General features: G+C 34.5%; 1 protein-coding gene across 2 annotated transcripts in view; it reads right to left on the bottom strand.

Moving 5' to 3' along the window:
• The window catches only part of LOC150103094 (RNA-binding protein 39-like), a 356,476-nt gene that overhangs the window by 100,902 nt on the left and 232,279 nt on the right, over window positions 1-23,295 (bottom strand). For both annotated transcript variants that reach the window (XM_090397583.1, XM_090397584.1), the window contains exon 11: window positions 19,010-19,207. In XM_090397583.1, coding sequence (XP_090253709.1) covers window positions 19,010-19,207 — 198 coding nt within the window. The remainder of the gene's footprint in view (window positions 1-19,009; window positions 19,208-23,295) is intronic.

Raw genomic sequence — 23,295 nt, 5'->3', positions numbered from 1 at the left:
CTTTGCAGTTTTTCTCATAAACTTCATTTCTGCTGTTGTTAATCTATGTTTGTCTTTTTGTTTTATTGTCCAGATTTCGCTTCCATACATTAAGACCGGTAGGGCTAATGTATTGTATACTTTTAGCCTGGTTTGTTTTTGAACTAGGTTTGGTTTAAATATAGAGTTAATTACTCCTGTTATTTTTAAATATTTTGCAATTTTTATGTTTATATCTTTTTCATTTTCATAAGTGATCATACATCCTAGGTAGTTAAATGAATTCACCTGTTCTAAGATCTTGTTATCTAATACTATTTTAGTTCTTGCTGGATCTTGTCCTTTAAAGGCCATAGTTTTTGATTTTTCCGTTGATATTACCATACCATAATCTTTGGATATCTCATTTAGATTTAAAATAGCTTTCTGTAAGTTATCTTCAGAATTTGTAATTATTATTTGGTCGTCTGCAAAGAGGAGAGTGTTTAAGTTAACTGTAGGTGAAAGTTTAATTCCTTGATGTAAATTTTTACGCCATTTTATTATTATTTCATTTAAGTAGATATTAAAAAGAGTTGCTGAGAGGGGACATCCCTGCCGGACCCCTTGGTTTATCTCTCTTGTATATGATAGCTCATGATTTAATCTTATTTGTATTTGATTATTTTCATATATACTTGTGACAGCTTTTAGGATATTATTTGGTATTTGTCTTTCTTTTAATATGTTAAATAATATGTTTCTTTTAACTTTGTCAAATGCTTTTTCAAAGTCAATAAATGCAATATGTGTTTCTAAATTATATTCTCTTCTTTTCTCTATTATTAATTTTAGGCAGAACTGGGTCTATACTTGATCGTCCTTTTCTAAATCTATTTTGTACCTCTAGAATAAAGTTTTCGGAATATTTCATTAGTTTGTTATTTAAGATTCTGCTGTATATTTTGTAACATGAATTTAGTATACTGATACCTCTATAGTTTTTAGGGTCATCTCTATTACCTTTCTTCAAGATAGGAATCACAATTGCTTTTTTCCATTCTATTGGGGGGATACCAGTTGAGTAAATTTTATTTAAAAATAATAAGAGTCTTCCTTTGAATCTTGTTCCTGCGTATTTATATAGTTCTGAACCTAGCTTATCTTCTCCAGTTGATTTTCCGTTTCTTGTTTCTTTCAGGCTGATTTCTAATTCTTCTTCAGTTATTTCCTTTTCATTTTCGTTAATTGTTTGCCAGTTGTCTTTTTTAAAATATTTGTCTGTCGACAGTTCTGTGTAGTAATTTAGAAATTTTTCTAATTTCAATTCAGTGTTTAATTTTATGTTTTCTTTGGTATCTGCATTTAGGTGTTTCAAAATCTTATATACATTGGGTCTTATTTTATATAAATCATGTTCTAAATTAGAAACAAATTTATTCCATGATTCTCTATGTCTTTTTCTGACTTCTCTTTTAGTTATGGCTCTTATTCTTTTATATTCTATTTCATCTTCTAATCTTTTACTGCTTAACCATTTGTGATAGGCTTCTTTTTTCTTTTTGATTATTTCTTTGATTGTATCATCCCAGATCTTCAGTTTTTTTCTTTTATTGAATTTTTTGGTCTTTCCTAAGCTTTCATTTGCTGCTGCATTTAGTATCGTTTTTATATTAAGCCATTCTATTTCTACATTTTGTTTTATTTTATCTAGATACTGGTTAATTCTTTGTTCATATCATATAGCCATTGTATATTTGTGTCATTCAATAGTCTAGTTTTATAAACAAATGTTTCAATTTTTCTTTCTGTTCTTGTTACTTGTGGCCATTTAGGTGGTAATCTTAATTTTATTTTAACAAGGAAGTGGTCACTGCTTATTTCATATCCTCTGTGAACTCTAACATCTAGTGAAAATTTTGATGTATTTTCATTTAATATGAAGTAATCTAATATTCATTTCCATCCTCTTGCTGCCCAAGTATATTTATGTATGTCTTTATGTTTATAGAAGGAATTCATTATTTTTAGGTTATTATAAGCTACAAAGTCAATCAATTTTTTACCATTTCTGTTTAGAGTGTGTTCTCCATGTATTCCTATATTATTATTAATTTTCGTGTTTCCAATTCTTGCATTTAAGTCTCCTGCTAAAATTATGTAATCATTTTTATTTATTTTATTATATATGTTTTGTAGCTGATTATAAAAATCAATATTATCCTGTTCTCTTCCTTCTTCTGGGGCATATAAACCAATTATTGTTAAATAGCCTCTATCTATTTTTATTCTAGCTTCTATTATTCTTTCATTCCATAATTTATAATGTTTTAACTGTTTTGAAAGGGAGTTATGAATCCAAATCATGACTCCTGCTTGTGCTCTTTGGTCTCTGTCGACTCCACTGTATATCACATTAAAATTTTCAGTTCTCATAGTTCCTTTTAATTTCTTTTTTGTTTCAGTGATTACTGCTATTTTAAAATTTCTTTCATTTAATAACTGGTCTAATTCTATTTCTTTATATGTTATTCCTCTTACATTCCAGTTTGCTACGTGTATTATATTTTGTCGTTTCCATTTTCGTTTTCCCTTTTCCATTCCAGGGTCGTTTCCCATAGATTCAATCCGATTATCTTTTTCTGTCAGCTTACAAGTATGGTTATGTTCTCCATGTCAGCAGACTAGCCTGACGATGGAATAGTTCAGTGGTAGGGCTGCTACCTTAAGGCTTCTGAACTCGCCTTCTTCCGAATTTAAACCCATAGGAGGAATAGGGTATATTGATGGGGATAGGGTAGATTATAGAAGAAATATAGTAAGGTTTATAGAGAGGACATAGTTGTAAGGCCAGAAATGAAAAGACCCCATGGCCCTCGAGTACTCTAATAGCACAAGGGTCATAAAGTAAGAAGAGTTGGCTGATAAGGCCTTATAGGAAAGATTAAAGTAAATGGGTCTTCCTCAAAGTAGAAGAAGGAGAGGATAGATCCAGCTAGGGGTCCATGGGAGTGCCGCTTCCCTTACAATCAAGATGATTGCCCCTTATGGCCCTGTTCACGAGTCCTTATTCAGTATATTCGGACCACCCCACCATATATATATATACACACACGCACGCACGCGCATGTACACACACACACACATGGTGGGCTCCCCTATCCAGGGATGTGCTCTCTAGGGGTTACAGGGTCCCCTGAGAGATTTTAATAATCATTCCAATGGTTGGAATTGGAATGATTATTTTAATAATCATTCCAAATAATGAATTTCAACTAAAACCATCCAGCCAGAATCCAGGAATAGCATGTCTCAGGAAAGACAAAACAAATCCAATAAAAAATGGTGTGGTATGGCGGCTCCATTATTAAAGGTGTGCTGGATGAGAGGATGCACAAAGTATGTTTTCCAGGCAGTAAAATGAGTAGAGTGATTGAAGCATTGGATATGAAGAGGAAGCGAGCAAAGGAGTTCATGGTTTTAATAGGTACAAATGACTTGACAGAGGACAAAGAGCACGTCAGAATGGATATCAGGAGGCTGCTTAGACGGATAAACAAGAATAGTGTGACAGGAAGGATAGTAAGCATGTTGCCTAGGTATGACAGTGGTCAGATGAGGCAGAGAGCAAGGATTATGAATGATATGTTAGCTGAAATGTGTGAGGAGAAAGGAGTATAGTTTGTTAATGTGTGGAATGAGGAGTTTGAAGGACGAAGTGAACTATATGAGAGATGGACTGCATTTGAGTGGTTATGGTGCGAGTTGCTTGGAGAGACTGCTGGAAAGTAGAAAAGTGAATCAGATCAAGTGGGCATCCACCTTTGAGGTGGATGCTCAAAGAGGATGCGAATGCATGTGAAGACAGGAAAGGAATGGGATGACCTGGGATCAAGAGGAAACAGTTGGAATTGAAGAGGATTCTAAAATGAATAAGCAGAAGGGAAATGGCCACAGTTAAGCATGGAGAGATCACACCGAATGAGTGGTATCAGTGGAACTAGCCGTAGATCCAGGAATGAGCTGTTGTGTTTGTATACAAATACTAGAAGTGCAAGAAACAAGGCAGATGAAATGGTTGCACTAATGAGTTTGTTCACCCAAAAATTGTTGGAATAAGTGAGACAGTTAGATGAGGACGACATCCTGACAGTAATAGAGATGGAAGGGTATGATGTGTTTTGAGGACAGAAGGGGTAAAAAGGGAGAGGGGATGCTACTGATTATAGAGAAAGAGTTATGTCCATACAAAGTGGAGATGCAAGAGGAAAATAGTGCCAGTGGTTTTGAGGCAGTATGGTGTGAGATAGAGCTGAATGGAATGAAATATTTGGATGGATGTTGTTATAGATCAGGTAATGTGGATGGTAGTGATAATGAAATTATGATCAAATTAGCTAAGCAAATAAGAAAAGAGTGATCATTACGGGCAATTTTAATTATGGAAATATAGACTGGAATGATGAGATAGCAACTGGAAGTAAAGAAAATGAGTTTCTTGAGTTTTTGAGGGATAACTACCTCAGACAGTATGTAACAGAGGGCACGCAAGGATTGAGGGTCTTGGATTTGGTCATCTCATCAGAGGATGTAATTATAAATGAGGTGTAATCACCCACCAATTGGTGAGAGTGACCATGAGGTGATTACCTAGGTGGTTGCCAGCAGTGCAAGGACCTCTGTGAGAAAAGGCATATGTGGAACTACAAGGGGGAGTGATTATGAAGAGCTCAGGAGACAGCTTGCAGGCGTAGCGTGGAATGAGGAGTAAGCTGGAAAAGAGATCAATGCAGCGTGGGGGATTTTCAAGACCTATCTAGTAGATGCAATGTCTAAATGTATTCCAAGGGCGAGAAGGTTAAATAAGGTAGGTGTGAAATGGATGAATAAAGAGATTAAGTAAGCGATAGAGAAAAAGGGCATTACGGAGGAAGCGTAAGAGAAGTGGAAATAACCAATTCCATGAGGATTACAAAGACCAGGCAAGGCAGGTGACTTGGTTGGTGAGGGGTAGCAAAAGAGAGGTATGAACAGCAGTTAGCTAATGAAGCCAAAACAAATCCTAAGTAGTTCTTTCGATATGTAGCTAGCAAAAGAAAGAAAGATAATGGAATTCTTCTGGAATTATACAGTTTATATTGTTATTATTAAAATCCTAGTACGTGAGGCCTTTAGCAGAGTTTATTGTAGTTTTTATTTTATTTATTTATTTATTATTTTTTTTATCACTAGAGGGCAGGCTAAGAAAAAAGATTAGCTAACAACATAGATGTAATTTACTTGTTTAGAGTGCAACAGCATGTAGCTTGTTCTTATACACCTGTATCCTTCTGAAGATGACCTCAATACAAGGGCTGAAACGTAAAGTTATTATTTTATTATTAATCAGTAAAATAATCTTTTCAACACGTGTATTTTGTGTCCCTAAATTCATAAATATGAATGCTGATCACCGTGTAACCTTAAAAGAAAGAATAATAATAGATGTTTACATATTTCACAAAATACCTTAAAAGTATGAACATTTTCACTTTTGTGCTTTAAATACAGGATAACTAGCAAACAGGAGAAAGAGGAATGATATAATCGAGACTTTGAAACTTCTGAAAGGGTCATGCAAAATTTCAGTTCGTAGAATTTTTCATTTAATGGAGGATGGGGAGAGGACAAGAGGGCATCCTTGGAAGCTGGGAATGAATACTGCTAAGAAAGGGTTGAGGGCTAGAATTTTCTCTCATAGGGTGGTGTGTGACTGGAATGGATTGCCATTGGATGTGTTGTGAAAGAATATGTATGATAGATGGTGAATGTAGTATGTGCCCTTCCTCAATGAGTTGCTGACTCCCTGGAAGTCTTTCTTAATAATAACTTTGAATACTTTATCAATTAATTGTAATCAAATCTGCATAGAGTAGGGGAGAATATGTTAAACATTTGTCCCCCACTCATATCATCAACATGTTTCCCATTGTAAATATGGGCAAAAAAGTTATAAATTATTTATTGAAAATTATATATTAAAAACTTGTCTATATCAGTGTCCTAAATCCATCAGTTCACACTTCAAGCATGCATGCAAAACAGATGGAACTCAGAAAATGAAAACAGCAACTCATGACAAATGACTGTTCAATTGGGTTGGTCGATACAATAACCACTCACAGCAACTGATTTTTGGGTACTACTGTTACAGCACACACTATGCCTTGCATTCTGGATGGCTTAAAACCACTGGAATGCTAAGAATTTGACCCACTGCATCATCTGTACGCCTGTTCAAAGGGCTCAAAGGTGTCTGTATTTGTGACTGCACACCTTGGCCATTAACGAGAATGTGATGCAATGTTTACGCTTTGAAAAGTGTCCTTTTCATGAAGCATTAGTATATTGTGTTTAATCATGTTTAATGTTAGGAATCATGCAAAGACAGGAAACAATTAGCAAAGTCTTTAACAGAAATAAATGCAAAAATAAAATATTGGTCACATTGCTATTCCATGGATGTGCAGTGCACACCCTGTGTTATATATCAGTGGCATCACATTCTCATTTAGGTTGGGTATGCGGTTGTGTGGCTTACGTAACTTGCACTACAAAGTTCATGTCAATTTGGCCATATGATTGCATTTTTATTGATGAATGAAAGTTTTAAGAGTACATAGCACATCAACACTCATCCTAATTGGCCCAATGAAATTAATTGTAGGATAACTTTATCAATTAATATAATTTTAAATATGGAAAGCATAAAAGTCAAATGAATAATAACTATGCTTCACCCACACCATTTATGTGAGATTCACAATGGGTTTACACTTCGTGGCGAGATTAAATTATCATCGGCAAATACTAGAGTGAGACACTGATCATCTGAATTTTGATATGATTTTAAATACAGCCATCATAATACGCATAGAAATCAGAAAAAAGTAATCACTTGGGAAATTGTTATTTTTCCGGACTGAATCAAAGAAAGGCTGAAATAACTAATTTTCCCTACTTATTATACACAGGCTCCAACCTCATTTGACTATAATCATACAATCCATGAAAGCTCTGGCAGAAAACGGGACATTTAGTACATCACCAACACTGTTTTCCCATTGTAAATAAGAGCAAAAGAGTTATAAATTATTGATAGAAATTATAAATATATATTTAAAACTTGTTTATATCGGTGTCAAACACGTCAGTTCAGACATCACTAATGACAAATGACAATTCAATTAGATTGCTTCACAGCAACTAACGACTTCTGGTTGCAAATGTTTCAGCACACACCCAGTGAGGCTGGGCATGTGCTGAAACAATTCTGGGCCATTTAAAACAACTGGAATGCTAAGAAAGTGACATGGTGTGCCATCTGCACATCATTATATGTGACTGCACACCTGGGCTATTAATGCGAATGTGATGCAATGTTTAAGCATCGAAAAGTGTCTTCTTCATTAAGCATTAGTATATTGTGTTTAATTTTAGGAATCACACGAAGCCAGGAAACAATTAGGGGAGTCTTTAACAGGAATAAATGCAAAAATATATTGATGATATTACTATTTTGTGGTTTGTGTGCACTGCATACCTTGATTATTCGCCCCTGATATATATATGTCTTGAGTCAAGACACCCTCTGGTTACAAAGCCCCTACCATAAACGGGACTTGCCATTGAGACCTATTGCTGATGTAAAATACTCTCCAACTTCACTGCTATCCAAATATCTAACAAATCTGCTAAGCCCTCATACTGGCCAAACATCATCTTTTATAAAGAATGCAATACACTTCATAGAAAGCATTAAAGACATTACAGTACATCATATTGCTATACAAGATTGGAGATAGTGAATCTGTTCACCAATGTATGAAGAACAGAAACCATACAACTATTACAAGACCTCATTCCACCGGACACAGTAGATCTCTTTAAACACTATATCAATAACACATTTTTCAAATTCCAAGAGAAATATTTTGAACAAAAGGAAAATTAGCAATGGGCTCTTGTTAGCAAATCTATTGATGGAGTGATCTGAAGAAAAATTGATAGTTGCAATGATATTTCCATCATCTGGCTTGCTTCTATTACCCAATTAGAAGATTTCATCATGTACCTAAACAACCTTTTATCCTTGAATTAAATTCACTGTTGAATTAGAGACAAATAGCTTTTTGCCATTTCTGAATACACTTATTGAGGTATCCATAAACAGAACACACCCAGTTTCTCAGTCTATAGGAAGTCACCAAATACTAGATGTTACCACATCCCATCACCATCTGGTGCAGAAAATAAGCATCACCCCATTCCCTACATGATAGGACTTATAGAATTTCTACTAATATAGATAAAAGGAACCAAGAGTTACAATACTTGAGTTCAATCCTTCCAAAGAATGGTTATAACAGAACATTCATAAAAAAAATTCTGCAGCGATCTCCAAAACAATCAGATGAATAGGTAAACCAAGACTTTAGAGGAGCAGTGATATACCTATATATACAATCAACAGCAGATAAAATAACAATGTTGCTTTGTCAACAAAATATAAAGGTCAACTTTTACCTTTTTTTCTTTTCAGAATCAGTTGAAATGATAAAACACTCTACAGCGCAACAAAACACAAGGGACGATTTTACGTCAGGTTTGGTCTTCATTAATTCATCACAACACGCATATAGTTACAAGTAGTATACAGCAGTCCACAAATTAGCAAAGTCATAGCAAATACCGTATTTGCCGGCATATAAGACGCACCCTCTTTTTGTACACATTTTTTAGGAAAAAAAAAGATTTTTTTAGATCCTCTTCCTGATTCTGCCAAGTTCTTATCATTTTCTCAATTGGGATTGGCCCGAAATGCCTCTCTGCAGCCCTGTTTCCATGTTCTTTAGCATATGCAATCACGTAGCTTGTATTCAATATTGTAGCAATGCCGACATTTTTCAGCCATAATTTGCCAAGAAATTTATCACCGTTCACAACAACCGCAACAACAATTGGAAAGTTTAAACGAACAGGAACACAGCTGTGATTGTCAATGACAGTGCATGCACATCCACTAAACTCTACGTAACTGGAATGATATCACACACCACAAGGAAGCAAGAAAGAAATCACGTAACTCGGAACAGAGAAAATTTCCAGAAATGAAAGTAATAAAAAACTTTGAGTATCAGTGTATAAGACACACCCTGTTTTTCAGACCTATTTTCAAAGAAAAAAATGTGTCTTATACGCCGGCAAATACGGTACATGCTTTACATTATTCATTTATGATGATGAAACGGTTATTTTTGACCACAAGAACTATAGGAAAGATTGACTTCTATTTGGGTTTTTAGGTCAGATCTATTACATACTAAGTTATACCAACTTAGCATGTAATAAATCTGACCTATAAACCCAAATAGAAGTCAATCTTTCCTATTATTTACTTACGTTCAAATATTTTCATTGTATGTTAACTGTTATTACCTGTTCTCTAGTTTTTTTAGTTAATTCACATAATCATCCTGATGATGTGAAACAAAAGATTTTCATGACATTAGTCAAGAAATCAATAAAAATAGTTTCTTATTCCATTTGATTCTTTAATTGTGAAGCAATACTGAAAAGAAAAAAAAAAACATTCCCAGTATGTCCTCTCTCGGCAGAAGCCTATGCAACAATATTTTGTATAAACATTTCTCTTTCTTTAACATATCAAACAAATTGTATTTACACAAGGACTTAGAAAAAGTGGCAACAAAGTTTATATATACACAGGATGATCAAAATTAAAGTATCCCTGTTTAAAGCCTTGCAGAGTGTCATCCAGTGATACAAATGCTGCAAAACTTTGCAGGAATACATTGTGCATCATGTGGAAGTGATATGGGGGGGGAGTAGTTTTCAAGATTAACCATGGCATTGTAAACACCAAATGCATGGAATTTGCATGTCATGCACAACAGGTGCCAGGAGAGTTTGAAAAGATGGACATGAGATCTTTCCCTTCATTCTGGTTGCTAATATCATCCACAGTGATGGCCTAACCTTGCATCAACATGATTTGTTCATGAAGCTGTACTATCTAAACAACTGCAATGCTATTGCTGTACTCCAGGAATTTCATCGCTTGAACAAATGTCAACAAGGTCCACTATCTCCATGTGCTTGGTGATGAATGATTAGTCATTTGAAAGAAATGGGATACATTAGGGTTAGAACTGACAGAGGTTGCAAACCTACCAGTTCACAACAAGTGAATGAAGTTGTTACTGTCATTGTGGAGCAGACCATAAATAACAGTGTTGGTTCCTGTAGTCACTGGATGCAAGATCAGAACTATACAGTGAATTATTTGAGCAGTAGCAGCAGTACAGAGTTACTGCATTTATCATGAATCAAACCAACTCCAAAGTTGAGGAGGTCTCATCTTTTGTTTTGAATAAACCACCACAACTGCATCTGCATTAACTGTTATTCCTCGAGGCATAAAGTCACTGAGTGAAATACCCTGTCTATCCCAAAGCACGGCACATATGATCTTTCTGAAGAAAAGCACATGCCTGAATTTCTTCGTCTTTGGAGATCCACTATACTGAATGTTGCTTACTCTGTGGTGTCATGTGAGAAATCCAGTTTTCATCTCCAGCCATAATGTGGTTCAAAAATTTATCACCTTCATTATGATAACCATTAAAAGTCAATGCTGCCACTGACTATTGGTATGCATTTCTGTAACACACATTGTGCAAAATATGCAATACTATAAATGTTGTGACAATTTCACGTAAAGCAAGAGAAATAGTGAGAAATGTGCAATAAACTCAGAAATTGCAATAATAAAAATTATCTTCTTTATTCTTGTGAATTCATGTCTAATAATTATTACTATGACAAAAGTGCTATTAAAAACTCATATAGTGTAGGCCAGTGGTGGCGAACCTATGGCATGCATGCCAGAGAATTTCGCTGGCACGTCAACGATTTACATATGATATCCTTTTATATGCTTATAAATTATTCAGCTTTTTTAATTATTACAATACGTACAAGTTAAATTTTGTTTTACAGGAGAGAGCAGCTATGAAGACATGAATTTGATTGGTGCGGTATTAACAAAAATCATGTGACCCAAAGACAAATGGAACCGACAATTTTTGAGTTGAAATGCTAATTCTCTTCAACTGAATTCCATAACATATGCAACTGTCATAACAACATTCACTATATATTTCTCAGTTTTAAGACATTCACGACAGGGTGTCGTTTATCGTTCTGACAGAACTTCTCATTACCGGCGGGCTCAACTCACAAAGTTTCAACCCATGATTGGTTTTTATTGCCTTGTTTGCGTTTGAGCTGGAAGGGAAACTCACACAAGCATTATATGGAATGTTTCAATTCGTGGTAGAATTTTATTTGAAGTTAGCCTTTGTGATCTGTCATAATGACATCGAGAATTTCAAATGCAATCAAACAAAAACTTATTTCATGTAATTGAAAAATTGGACAATAGTTTTAGTTAGATACTGTGTTTCTGATGCAACACATGGTTTTGTTTGCCTATACAGAGTAGTTTCTGTGAGAGGGGTACATGTGATTCATTAGTTAGGTGCCGTTTTTATTGCAGCTGTCTCTAATTGCACTATTTGTTGAGAAATATATTACACAGACTGCAAAAGCCTCTGTACCTTATTCAGAGACACAATAAAACTATTTTTTTCCCCTTGCATCTACAGTATATAATGGCTGTTGGGAAGGGCATGTTGTTGTTTGTGTGGGAGGTACATATGCAAAACCTTTTAATGTCTGTTTTCGTAAAGTGAAATCAGGGGTGTCAGTTATACGCGAGGGCAAGTTAAGTTATATTCGATGGTAAGCATTTGGCGACAAGTCTCCTTCTACTGCTTCCCCTGCTCCGCTATACATTAAGTGTATTAATACTCTTTATGATTATGCCATAATTAATTATTATGGCTTCACATCGGCGATACAAAATTATATAAATTAAGTGGATATTAAATCCAACATTATTTCAAAGCCGACTACAGAAACTATAGACGTTTCTTGCGAAATTTGACCAGAGATCTTACGGGAATACACTCGCCAAATTCCCAACGAAAATTCTATAGTTACTGTAGTCGGCTTTGAAATGTTGTTGGATTTAATATCCACGTAATTTATATAATATTAATACTCATGCCCTCTAATACAGTAAGAATAAATAAAAATACAGTCTATAGAAAAAAGATTTGAGAATGACTGATCCTTAGTATTCCCTGACTTTTCTAATCGCACGTGCGTTCATTAATATCCCTCTAATACAGTAAGAATAAATAAAAATACAGTCTATAGAAAAAAGATTTGAGAATGACTGATCCTTAGTATTCCCTGACTTTTCTAATCGCACGTGCGTTCATTATGCATTTCGCACCGCGCATCTGCCAGTAAGCAGAAATAAGCAGCGGCAAGTGCATTATTGTTGCATATGTGCACTGTTTTGTTTTTGCTACTGTAAATGGGAATTATAAAGATAATTTAATTTAGGCATATAATAAAATGTTGATTTTTTTGAAACTATAAAAAATGCATTTGATTTAAATTGTGAATTATTTTGTTACAGTTCTACGAACATGGCTGGCGAAAATCAAAAAACGAAAATTATCACAGTCAAGCAGCAGAGAATTCCAAAGATGGTGGACCGAAGAGTATGGCATTATTAATAAAGACAATAAAGCAATATGCGTTTTATATTCCGGGACAGTTGTGTGCCGAACGTCATCAGTAAAATGGCATTATGAGACAAATCATAAATCGCTCCTTGAGAAAAGCAAGGACGAACAGAAAGAATTTATTGCTCGAGCAATTAAAAATAGGAATATCCAGTCAACAACCCTAATGAAATTTATTGGCAGTCGTTCAAATATAACTGCTGCTAGTTTTTTTGCCTCAAATGTAATTGCTAAACACGGGAAAAAACCTTTTAGTGTTGGGTAATATACAAAAGAAACATGGTTAAAATGCGCACCAGTTCTCTTTGAAGATTTTGAAAACAAGGAAAAAATTATTCAAAGAATAAAAGATATGCCTTTGGCTAGAAAAAGGTGAAAGATAGAATCATAGAAATGGCTAAAAATATAACTCATCAGCAAAAAACAGATATAAAATTTTCTGGTTTAATTTCTCTTTGTCTTGATGAAAGTACTGACATAACTGGATCAGCTCGTTTAGCAATTTTTATTCGTTACTGTGTTGGGAATAACATAAAAGAAGAATTGATAAGTTTAACATCATTAGCAACAAAAGGAATAGATATTTGTAACACAGTTGTAAATGCACCTGCTGAAAGAGATATAGATCCCTCCAAAATTGTATCAGTAACTACTGATGGTGCTCTCAGTATGACTGGAGAGGAAAATCGGTTCGTCGATTTATTTACCAAATATATTGGACATTCAGTTCTGGGTTTTCATTGTATTATACATCAGCAGGTTTTATGCGCAAAGGCTAGTTTCAAGCCACTGGAAGATATTATGAGCATTGTAACAAAATTGGTCAATTTTATATCGGCATGCGCTTTAAATAAACGAAAATTTATAGAATTATTATGTGAGGTAAACTCGGTGTATGTACAATAGTTTACTTATGTACAATACAACAACGTCTGATGGTTAAGTCGTGGGAAAGTTCTTCAAAGATTTGTTGAGTGTTTAGATGAAGTCACACCTTTTTTACATAATGAGAAAATCATTGAAAAATAGAATCAATTAATGAACGTCGAATAGCTTTCGAAATTAATGTTTTTTACTAATTTGGGTTTACATTTAAATGAATTAAATGTTAAACTGCAAGGTGTTGACAAGACAATTTTTGTCATGTTTGATTTAATCAAAGCATTCGAAGCTAAATTACCAATTTTTAATCGTGACGTCATTTCCAATACCTTCCGATATTTTCCAAATACAAAAAAGTCTTTACAGATCTAGAATCCCATGAAAAAGCAGATCAAGTTAAATTAACAAAAGACTTTTCTACAGTTATTCAGTCGATAATCAACGAATTTTCTTCAAGATTTTTACGAAGTTCAGGCAATTTGCAGAGACATCAAAATTTATTTTGCATCCGGACACAACATCACCAGATAAACTCAATTTGGAGATTTTCGAGTGGCTGAATTTGGAAGATATAGAAATGCAAGTAATCGATTTTCAATCTAGTTCTATATGGAAACAAAAGTTTGTCAATTTGAGAAATGACTCGGAAATAATGGGAAATGATCGATTATTCGGGGCAATTAAAAATAATGCAGAAGAGGAAATATTGAGAACTTGGAATGCCATTCCTGAAACCTTTTGTTGTTTAAAAAACTAGCGATGGCTATATTATCAATTTTCTCCTCTACATATGCTTGTGAGTTATTATTTTTTGAAATGAATTTTATAAAAGACAGTTTAAGAAATAGAATGACTGATGAATCTATTTCCGCATGTGTATTACTAAAAGTGACAAAATATGAACCTGATAAAGCATTTGGCATCTAATGTACAACAGCAAAAATCTCATTAATAAATTGATATATTGATATTGATAAATTAATAAATTGATAATAGGTTAATATCGATTTGTATACGACAATGTGTATGTCAAATTATGTGTTCATTATTATGAAATTCTATATTAATTTTTAAACTTGTCTCAATAAAATACTGCAATTAATTTTGTATTAATTAATGTTAATTAATTAATTAGTTGCTGACGTGCCCGGAACGTCAGCAACTTGATTTGTAAACTTTTGGCATGCGGACATAAAAAGGTTTGCCACCACTGGTGTAGGATGATCAGTGAAGGAAGGTCGAATGTATGTCATGAAGATTAATGGCTGCCTGTCATTAATCACAGATTGAGAGGCAGCCAGTTTAGTCTTCATGATGTACATTTGACCTCCCTTCACTGATCATCCTATACTATATGAGTTTTTTTAATAGCACTTGTGTCAAAGTAATAATTATTAGACACGTATTCACAAGAATAAAGATAATTTTTATTATTGTACATATTTTAGCCAGAAATTAAGCCAGGCCACCAACAGTATATCAGCATAATCATAAGGCAAACTAATTTAAAGAACTTTAATCCTATTATAGAGTTGAGCCACATGCAGGAATAAGCCAAGATATGGGTTGTTACAAAATAAAATGAAATTGCAGCTAAAGCTACGAATAAAATAATTTTGAAATTAAAAAAAATCAGATAAAATAATTGAATGACAGTATTATAATAAAAAAAAAAAAGGAGGGGAAGGGAGACATAATGTTGCTTGCCATTTATGAGGATGAGACTCCAAAATCTTGGCAATGGATAGACAATTGTTCTGATTTAAGTTTGGATATTGCAAAAGTGCTTCAACACTCTCTTTAAATAACTGCTCAAACCTAAACTGTCACTGATGTAAAAGGTGAGTATTGAACCAAAAGATATTGTGGTCAGTGTCCATTCCATGCTAAGCAAGGTCAGTTTCAGGTTCATTGTTGTTAATCTTGCAGTCGTTTTTTGACCGAACATTCTGTGTGTCAAAGATCTAGGAAGGTCTCATCTGAGCATGAGACTCTCCCATCTCTTGGCAATGGATAGACAGACAGATCCTAAAAAAATGGTTTGGTCCCTACTTTCTTCCTTATCAAAAAAATATCCTTCTGGTTACTCCCTCCCTCCCAGGTGTTTACCAGGTTCAATGTCTCCGATCGTACTTTGGATGTAAAGGACATTCAGTCGGAAAAATGACTATAAGAACACCTATCTTATATCAACAACAATAAACTTGGGGAATCTGGTCTTAGCATGGAGTGGACAGTGACCACAATATCCTTTTGTCCAACACTCATCTTTTACTTCAGTGCTCGTTCAGGAGGTTATTTAACACATTGACTGCTGACTATGAATTCTCATATCATAATTGCACTTTTACACATTAGCCTAGTGTCAGTTAATGTGTTAAAGAGAGTACAGAAGCATTTTTATGTTGCCCAAACTTAAATCAGAATGAATGTCTATTCATTGCAAGATTTGGGATAGTCTCATCCTCATAGATGGCAAATAATAGTGTGTTTTGTTTCCCTTCTCCCTCTCTCTTTTTTTTTTTTTTAATATAATGTGTCATTTAATCATTTTAATTATCTATTTTTTGTTTCAAAATTATTTTGATTTTAGTTTTAGCTGCAAATCTCATTTTATTTTGTAACTATCCATATGGTGGCACTTTGGCATGTAGTTCAGCTCTGTAAATAGGATTACAAGCCTGTTAATTTCTGGCTAAAATATTTGGCACAATAACAACGATTATTCTTTATTCTTGTGAATATATCCTACACCAACTCCTAACTAATAACATTTCTCCATGCACTTCAATAACTTGTTGATAAACTTCAGCCAGGTGAACATTTTTAGTGGTCAATTTTATCTCTGACTTTATCTCAAAACTGGCAAATTTCAGTTTTCTTACTCCTTTTATGGCAAGATGGTGAGCTTATAAACAATGAGAGAGAATTGCTAACATGTTCATTATATTGTGACTGCTGTGACATCAATATGCAGGGGATCCCACTACTGCCACTTGTGTTACTAGTATATGTGACCAGAATGTAGTTTCTGGACAAGCCTCATAACAGTTTTGCAATTTTTCACTCTCATACACAAGAGTTCGCAAGGGCTTGTGTAAGGTGGATCATATTTGGTATAATTGGAATGAAAGAAGACTAGGAGTGGAAAGTGCTATCATTAGGAAAACTGTGAACATGATTTGGGGTCAACAAGAGTAAGTCATTTATGTGTATAAGAAAGAGGGTGGGTGAAGATGCACCTTGGACAATGTTGTATGCAGATGACATCTTGCTGTGTGCAGATTCAAGAGAAGAAGTGGGAACTAAACTGGAAAGATGGAGAAAAGTACTGGAAGAGAGAGGTATGAGACTGAGCAGAAGTAAGAAAGAGTATATGTGTTGCAGAGTGGGCGGCAGCCAGGAGACAGATCTGGAGCTGGAAGGAAATGTCATCAGGAAGGTGAGGGACTTTAGATACTTAGGTTCAACAGTGGAAGAAGATGGAAGAGCTGAGAAGGAAGTGGGATGCAGGATACAAGCGGGTTGGAGGAACTGGAGGGAGATGGCTGGAGTGTTATGCGATAAGAGGGTGCCAATCAATCTGAAAGGCAAAATTTATAGGACAGTAGTGAGGCCAGCTATGACATATGCTATAGAAACTGTGGCCCTGAGGAAAAATAACATCAGCAGGATGGAAGTAGCAGAGATGAGAATGCTTAGGTGGATGTGCAGTGTGACCAGAAAGGATCATCTGAGAAATGACTATGTCAGGGGAACAGTGAAAGTTACGAACTTAGGAGCGAAAATACAGGAGGCAAGGTTGAGATGGTTTGGTCATGTGATGAGGAGGGAGGACGAATATGTGGGAAGAAGGGTCATGCAGATGGATGTGCAAGGAAGGCGGAAGCGTGGGCGGCCAAAGAAGAGATGGAGGGAGCTGGTAGAAGAGGACTTGAAGATGAAGAAATTAGATGTGGTGACAGCCCAAGACAGGAGGATGTGGAGGAGACTCATCATCAATAGTGACCCCACTTAAGTGGGAGAAGCTGCAGAAGAAGAAAAAGAAAGAGAGTGGGTGAAATAACAAAACTCTGATGAACACCTGCATTAACAAGAAAATCTGAAGAGAGAAGAGCTTCCACCATTACATGTAGTGAATGATCCAATTATGAAGGAAAGAATACAAACCAAAAGCAGTTGTGAGGGACTAGAAGGGCCAACTACCACTGGCACAGATGGTAATTTTTCTATATTTAGCCATTTCAAAGTCATACTTTGCTCTACTATAATGATGTACTTGCAAGTGTTACAGACTTCAGTGTGGGCTATAAATGAAGATGGAGTTTTTGTCTCTAGCCATTTATGCTAATTGCCAGGCACACTTTTACTAAACCATGTCTTTCGTTATTGTGAGTTTCAGTACAGACTGAGAATGAGGCTGGAATTTTTGTCTCTAGCCAGTTGCAATATGCTGTTCCCCTTCCTGCACTGCATTAGCACATTTCTTGGAAAACCATGGACTAGATACTGGGCAGGCATTTAAATGAGAATCCTCAATTTCAACGTAGATTTCTGTAACATGATCACAGCAAGGATCTGGAGAACAGAAACAGTAGTCTGATTATAGAAAGGAGGAGTAGAAGTCTGGAGGGTTGTCTTCCCAGTTGGCACTGTAATGTCTGAAGCCATGAGATTGAGGGCTAGAGAGGAGTTTCCACTACAGTTGACTATATGATATTATGGTCTGCATTACCAAAAAGAAAAATGACTTCAACACAAATATTGCATAGCAATGGCTATACAATACTTCTACACTGCAACAATTTTATAGAAGAGATTATGTTTGTTTTAACTCTAGTGCATTAAGTATTGTAGGTGCTAGTGTAACATGGTTTGGGGAAAATTATGTGCAAGAACTTTGTTGGCCTGCAAGACAAGTCCTGATCTCAACAGAGCAAAGCATTTTTGAGACAAAATGATGTTGGGTATGGGCCAGAACGATATGTCAATCAATGCTATATATATATATATGGACTGGCATTCATGTCAAAGAAAGAATGGTTCAAAATACCAGCCTCATTATTGCAGACTGGTGAAAATTCTAATGAAGGCCAAACATGTTTTTACAGTGTGCAAATTGGGTTTCTCTGAAACATAATGCTGTCCCATTGTTATTTCAAAGTGCGTATGGTTTTTTATAGCAGTGCAAGTTCTTTCAATAACTTTTTAATTACTGAAAGAAGTATTATTCATTATTAACCGTACAGGTTGGTGGCAAATATACTTACAAAAGATAAAGGCAGATATTAATATACAAATCGTAACTTAAAAAAAGATTTAAATGGAGAACAATAATGATAATTAAGCATGAAAATATCTTGGATTATGAGTAAGACACGAGACAAACTATGTATAATGATACTGCACACAATTTATCAAAGCTTTATTTTCAAAGCATTACTTACTTTTCCAAATGGCTCAAATATTCCTTTTAGCATATCTTCTGTGATATTAAAATGCAATGAACCTACATATAATCTCATTGGGCCTGTATTACCTTTCTGAAGATTATTAGCATTTGCTGCAATTCTGTTTTTCTCAGCTTGAGTTGGTTGAACAATAATTGGAACACCCCTCAATTTCTGACCAGTCAAACCAAGCGCCTAAACAAAACAGAAATTACCCTTTCTTTTAGGCTTACACGGTGATCCAAACACATTTTGGAAAATTATGGAGGCAACTACCGTGTTTGAATAAAACTTTAGTTTAATATAAACCAAAATCCACATTCGACGTTTCAACCTTTATATCAAGGTCATCTTCTGGAGCATATATATACAGAGAAACAAGCTGCACTACAATCTACATGGTTTGTTAAAGTTACTGAACAACTGTTACAACAATTATTGGCCTGACCTCTGGTGAAAGGGAAAAAAAACAAAAAAAAACTTACTACATCAACGCTAGAGTCCTATTATTAATATTATCTATTGGTTGTAAAATTACATTAGGAGCAACAACAAGTCTATACATATAAACAATATATAAAGATTATACATATACATTCCACCCAGTTGGTATGGGATGGTTTCCAATACTAGTTGAAGGTTGCCTAGAGTCCTGAAGTATGCTGGATACTAAATATTAAGTAGGCTGAATGTGTGCCATCCAGATTCTTGGAATTTTCATGCCGCCATTATTGTCGATATTTGGGTGGTTTATCAGAATTTCGCAGGTTCCTTAAATTTTCTTTCATACCAGGTTTTTATGTGGGGTAAAGAGCGGGTACTTTTCCAGTCGATTTGGTGTAAGGTGTTGAGAGTGTGATCTGAGAGGCCTGCTTCACCAAAATGGTTATATTTAATGTGTCTTATGTGTTCTTTCTTACATATAGGGATTGTACGTCCTGTTTCACCAATGTACGGTAAGTTACAGGTGCAGTGGATGCAATAAACTCCAGGATGCCAACAACATACCGTAGATTGGTGAAACAGGACGTACAATCCCTATACATAAGAAAGAACACATAAGACACGTTAAATATAATCATTTTGGTGAAGCAGGCCTCTCAGATCACGCTCTCAACACCTTACACCAAATCGACTGGAAAAGTACTCGCTCTTTATCCCATACAAAAACCTGGTATGAAAGAAAATTTAAGGAAGCCTATGAAATTCTGATAAACCACCCAAACATCAACAATAATGGTGGCATTAAAATTCCAAGAATCTGGATGGCACACATTCAATCTACTTAATATTTAGTATCCAGCTACTTCAGGACTCTAGGCAACCTTCAGCTAGTATTGGAAACCATCCCATACCAACTGGGTGGAATGTATATGTATAATTATGGGGTTTGTATGTGTATATATATATAAATATATATATACACATGTATAAATATGTATATATATATATAAATATATATATATATATATAATCATTTGTTTATATGTTTATGTTTACATGTATAATTAAATGCATGTATATTATATATATATATATAAGGCTTATATGTAGAATCATATATATGTAGACTTGTTGCTGCTCCCAACATAATTTTACAACCAATAGATAATATTAATAATAGAACTGTAGCGTTGATGTAGTAAGTTTTTCTCTTTCACCAGAGGTCAGGCCAATAATTGTTGTAACGGTGGATCAGTAACTTTAACAAACCATGTAGATTGTAGTGCAGCTTGTTTCTCTGTATATAGTATATATGCTCCAGAAGATGACCTTGATATAAAGATCAAAACGATGTGGATTTTGGTTTATATTAAACTAAAGTTTTACTCAAACAAGGTAGTTGTCTCTATAATTTTTCAAAATGTATGGAAAACAGAAATTAGCTTGCATATATATAATAATAAAAGAATAATGTAAACATGAAATGTATGAAATATCAACTTTAAATTATTCACTGGAATCTATAGCACATTTAACACTATGGACTGAATAAAGGTTAGATATCCAGGGAACCTTTAATCCAAAGTACAGGCCTCTTATAAACAGGATAAGGTCTCAGACCAAGTACCAAAATTCATCTGTCACCAAAACATTTTGAACATCTAACCCATGGTGGGTTAATTGTTCTGAACTAAGAGATAGAGAACAAAGATGCTACTCACATAACAAGGCCATAGATTTTGGTATAGTCAGGTAATACTTAAAAGATGATGTAAGATAAATTATTTAAAAATTTAATAAAAATTAACTCTTCTATTATGGTACTATTGCTTATCATGATTGAAATTAATACCAAGGCAATGAAGTGTTTAGCATTCTGGAGTGTTGTGGATGCTTTACAGGAATGAAAACAAAACATCAGAAAGAAAAAACCTGTCAGTTTTATAAGAGACTAGCTAACTAATCCTAAATTCAAACCCAAGTCCTAATCAATGTGTGTGTCTTCTCTAATCGTACTTGGCAAGGAAGCTTGTAGTACATGAGGTCAGCATGTTTAATCCCTTTATAATATGATGCACAGCAAATAACATATTACAGCAAAATGAGACTAGATGTTTAACACTGACATACATGAATGAAGTTCAGGATATGGCTGTTGTCACATATTTTGTATTGTTTGTATTGAAGCACATCTTGCATTTTAATTTCAACATAATGCTTATAAAATTCAGGCAGTAACCTCTGAACCTGAACAGATTCCTTATATTTAATTTCTGAAAAAGATGAATGGATATTCCAGTTACAAGATCCAACACTGCTTTGCTTGGAATGCATATCACAAATTATAGGAAGCAGAAAATAATATTATCCAATGTTATTCTTGTAGCTTTATGAAAAATAAGTGACTGTGTGATTGATGGCTTTGTGACTCCACTCCCATTCTATATTGGTATTCTTAGAAATGCATTCTTTCTAACTTCAATCTAGCAGTGTCCACCTGTTTATAAGTCACAAGGATAGAAAATTAGAGCCATCCATCACAAAACAGGCTTTTCATGGATATCCAGAATAAATGGTATTTTCTTCTTCAGGCACTTTTCATCCAGTGCTGGATATAGGCCTCCTCATAAATTTCCAGTTGTTTCTTAGCTAATGTCTCCTTAATGCTTTAATTTTGACCATCTTTCATCCAATTTAAACCAATCTCCAATAGAATTACAACTCTCAGATGGAAAATCAACAAGCAATTTGATTTGAGTGTAATACAAATATATGCACCTACCTCTAGTCATATATTCAGATGAAGAAATGGGCAATTCCTATGAGGATTTCTCTCTCTCTCTAACATAATAATGGGAGACTTCAATTACATAATTGGGAAGAAATAGAGAAGGCCAGCTAGTAGTCTTAAAATAAGTAATACTGTCTTTAAAAAAATGGAACAAATTAAAGTGGATCTGGAGATCACCAAATAGAAGTTTTTCATTGAAATTTATTACCTTATGAATATGGTAATATTAGAAATGTATCTGTTGACAGCCAGTGTAACTATGATAGTGATCATAGGCTAGCAAGAGCAAGCATTAAATTAAGCATCAAGAGAGAGAGAATGAAGGTAATGAAAAAACTCACAATAGTAGATGAAGATATAGTCAACCACAGGAAATAGTTTTCCTATTCTCTCAGGTACTGTATTTTTTTCATTAGATCATATTTCATGTGATCTAATGGATCTGAATCTGATCACCATCCCAGTCAAAAGCCTGGAACCATTAAGACTTTAGTACATCGTGCCCATTCTTTATGTTCTTCAGATGAACTTTTACAGAAAGAATTATGACATATACAACAATTCCAACTTTTTTTTGTATGATGGTTTTAAGGATTCTCTCATCAAAAAAGCTTTTAACAGTTATGGCATCTCTACCTCTTCCAATATAGAAGAAATAACTCACATTTCTGTCCCTTATATGCATGGCATTACTGAATATATAGTAAAAGTTTTAAAGCCATTTAATATTTTTGTTGCCTTTTGCGCTATCAAAAAATCTCCACCTTTCTCGCTTCTCCTAAGGACAAGCTTCTGCTTCTTAAGTTACCCAAATGTTCACCAGATCCCTTGCTCTTGTGGGTTATCTTTATTTTGAACAAACAGGAAGATCTTTTATTTGTCTAGAAGAACAGAAGTCTTATATTAAATACCGTGGGCTTGAACAGTCTGAACTTGTGAAGCATGTTATTGACATTAAACATAGAATACTTTCTTTTAGAGAAAATTGTGTCATGGCTATATGAATTATTTACATAAAACACAAGGCAAAGATAATCTTTATTTCATT

Source organism: Typopeltis vanoorti, chromosome 9 (assembly GCF_054136105.1).
Source record: "Typopeltis vanoorti isolate ZY-2024b chromosome 9, IOZ_Tvanoo_1.0, whole genome shotgun sequence".
Lineage (NCBI taxonomy): Eukaryota > Metazoa > Arthropoda > Arachnida > Uropygi > Thelyphonidae > Typopeltis > Typopeltis vanoorti.
The sequence above is the reverse complement of the archived record's forward strand: the minus strand, read 5'-3'. Positions and strand labels throughout refer to the sequence as shown.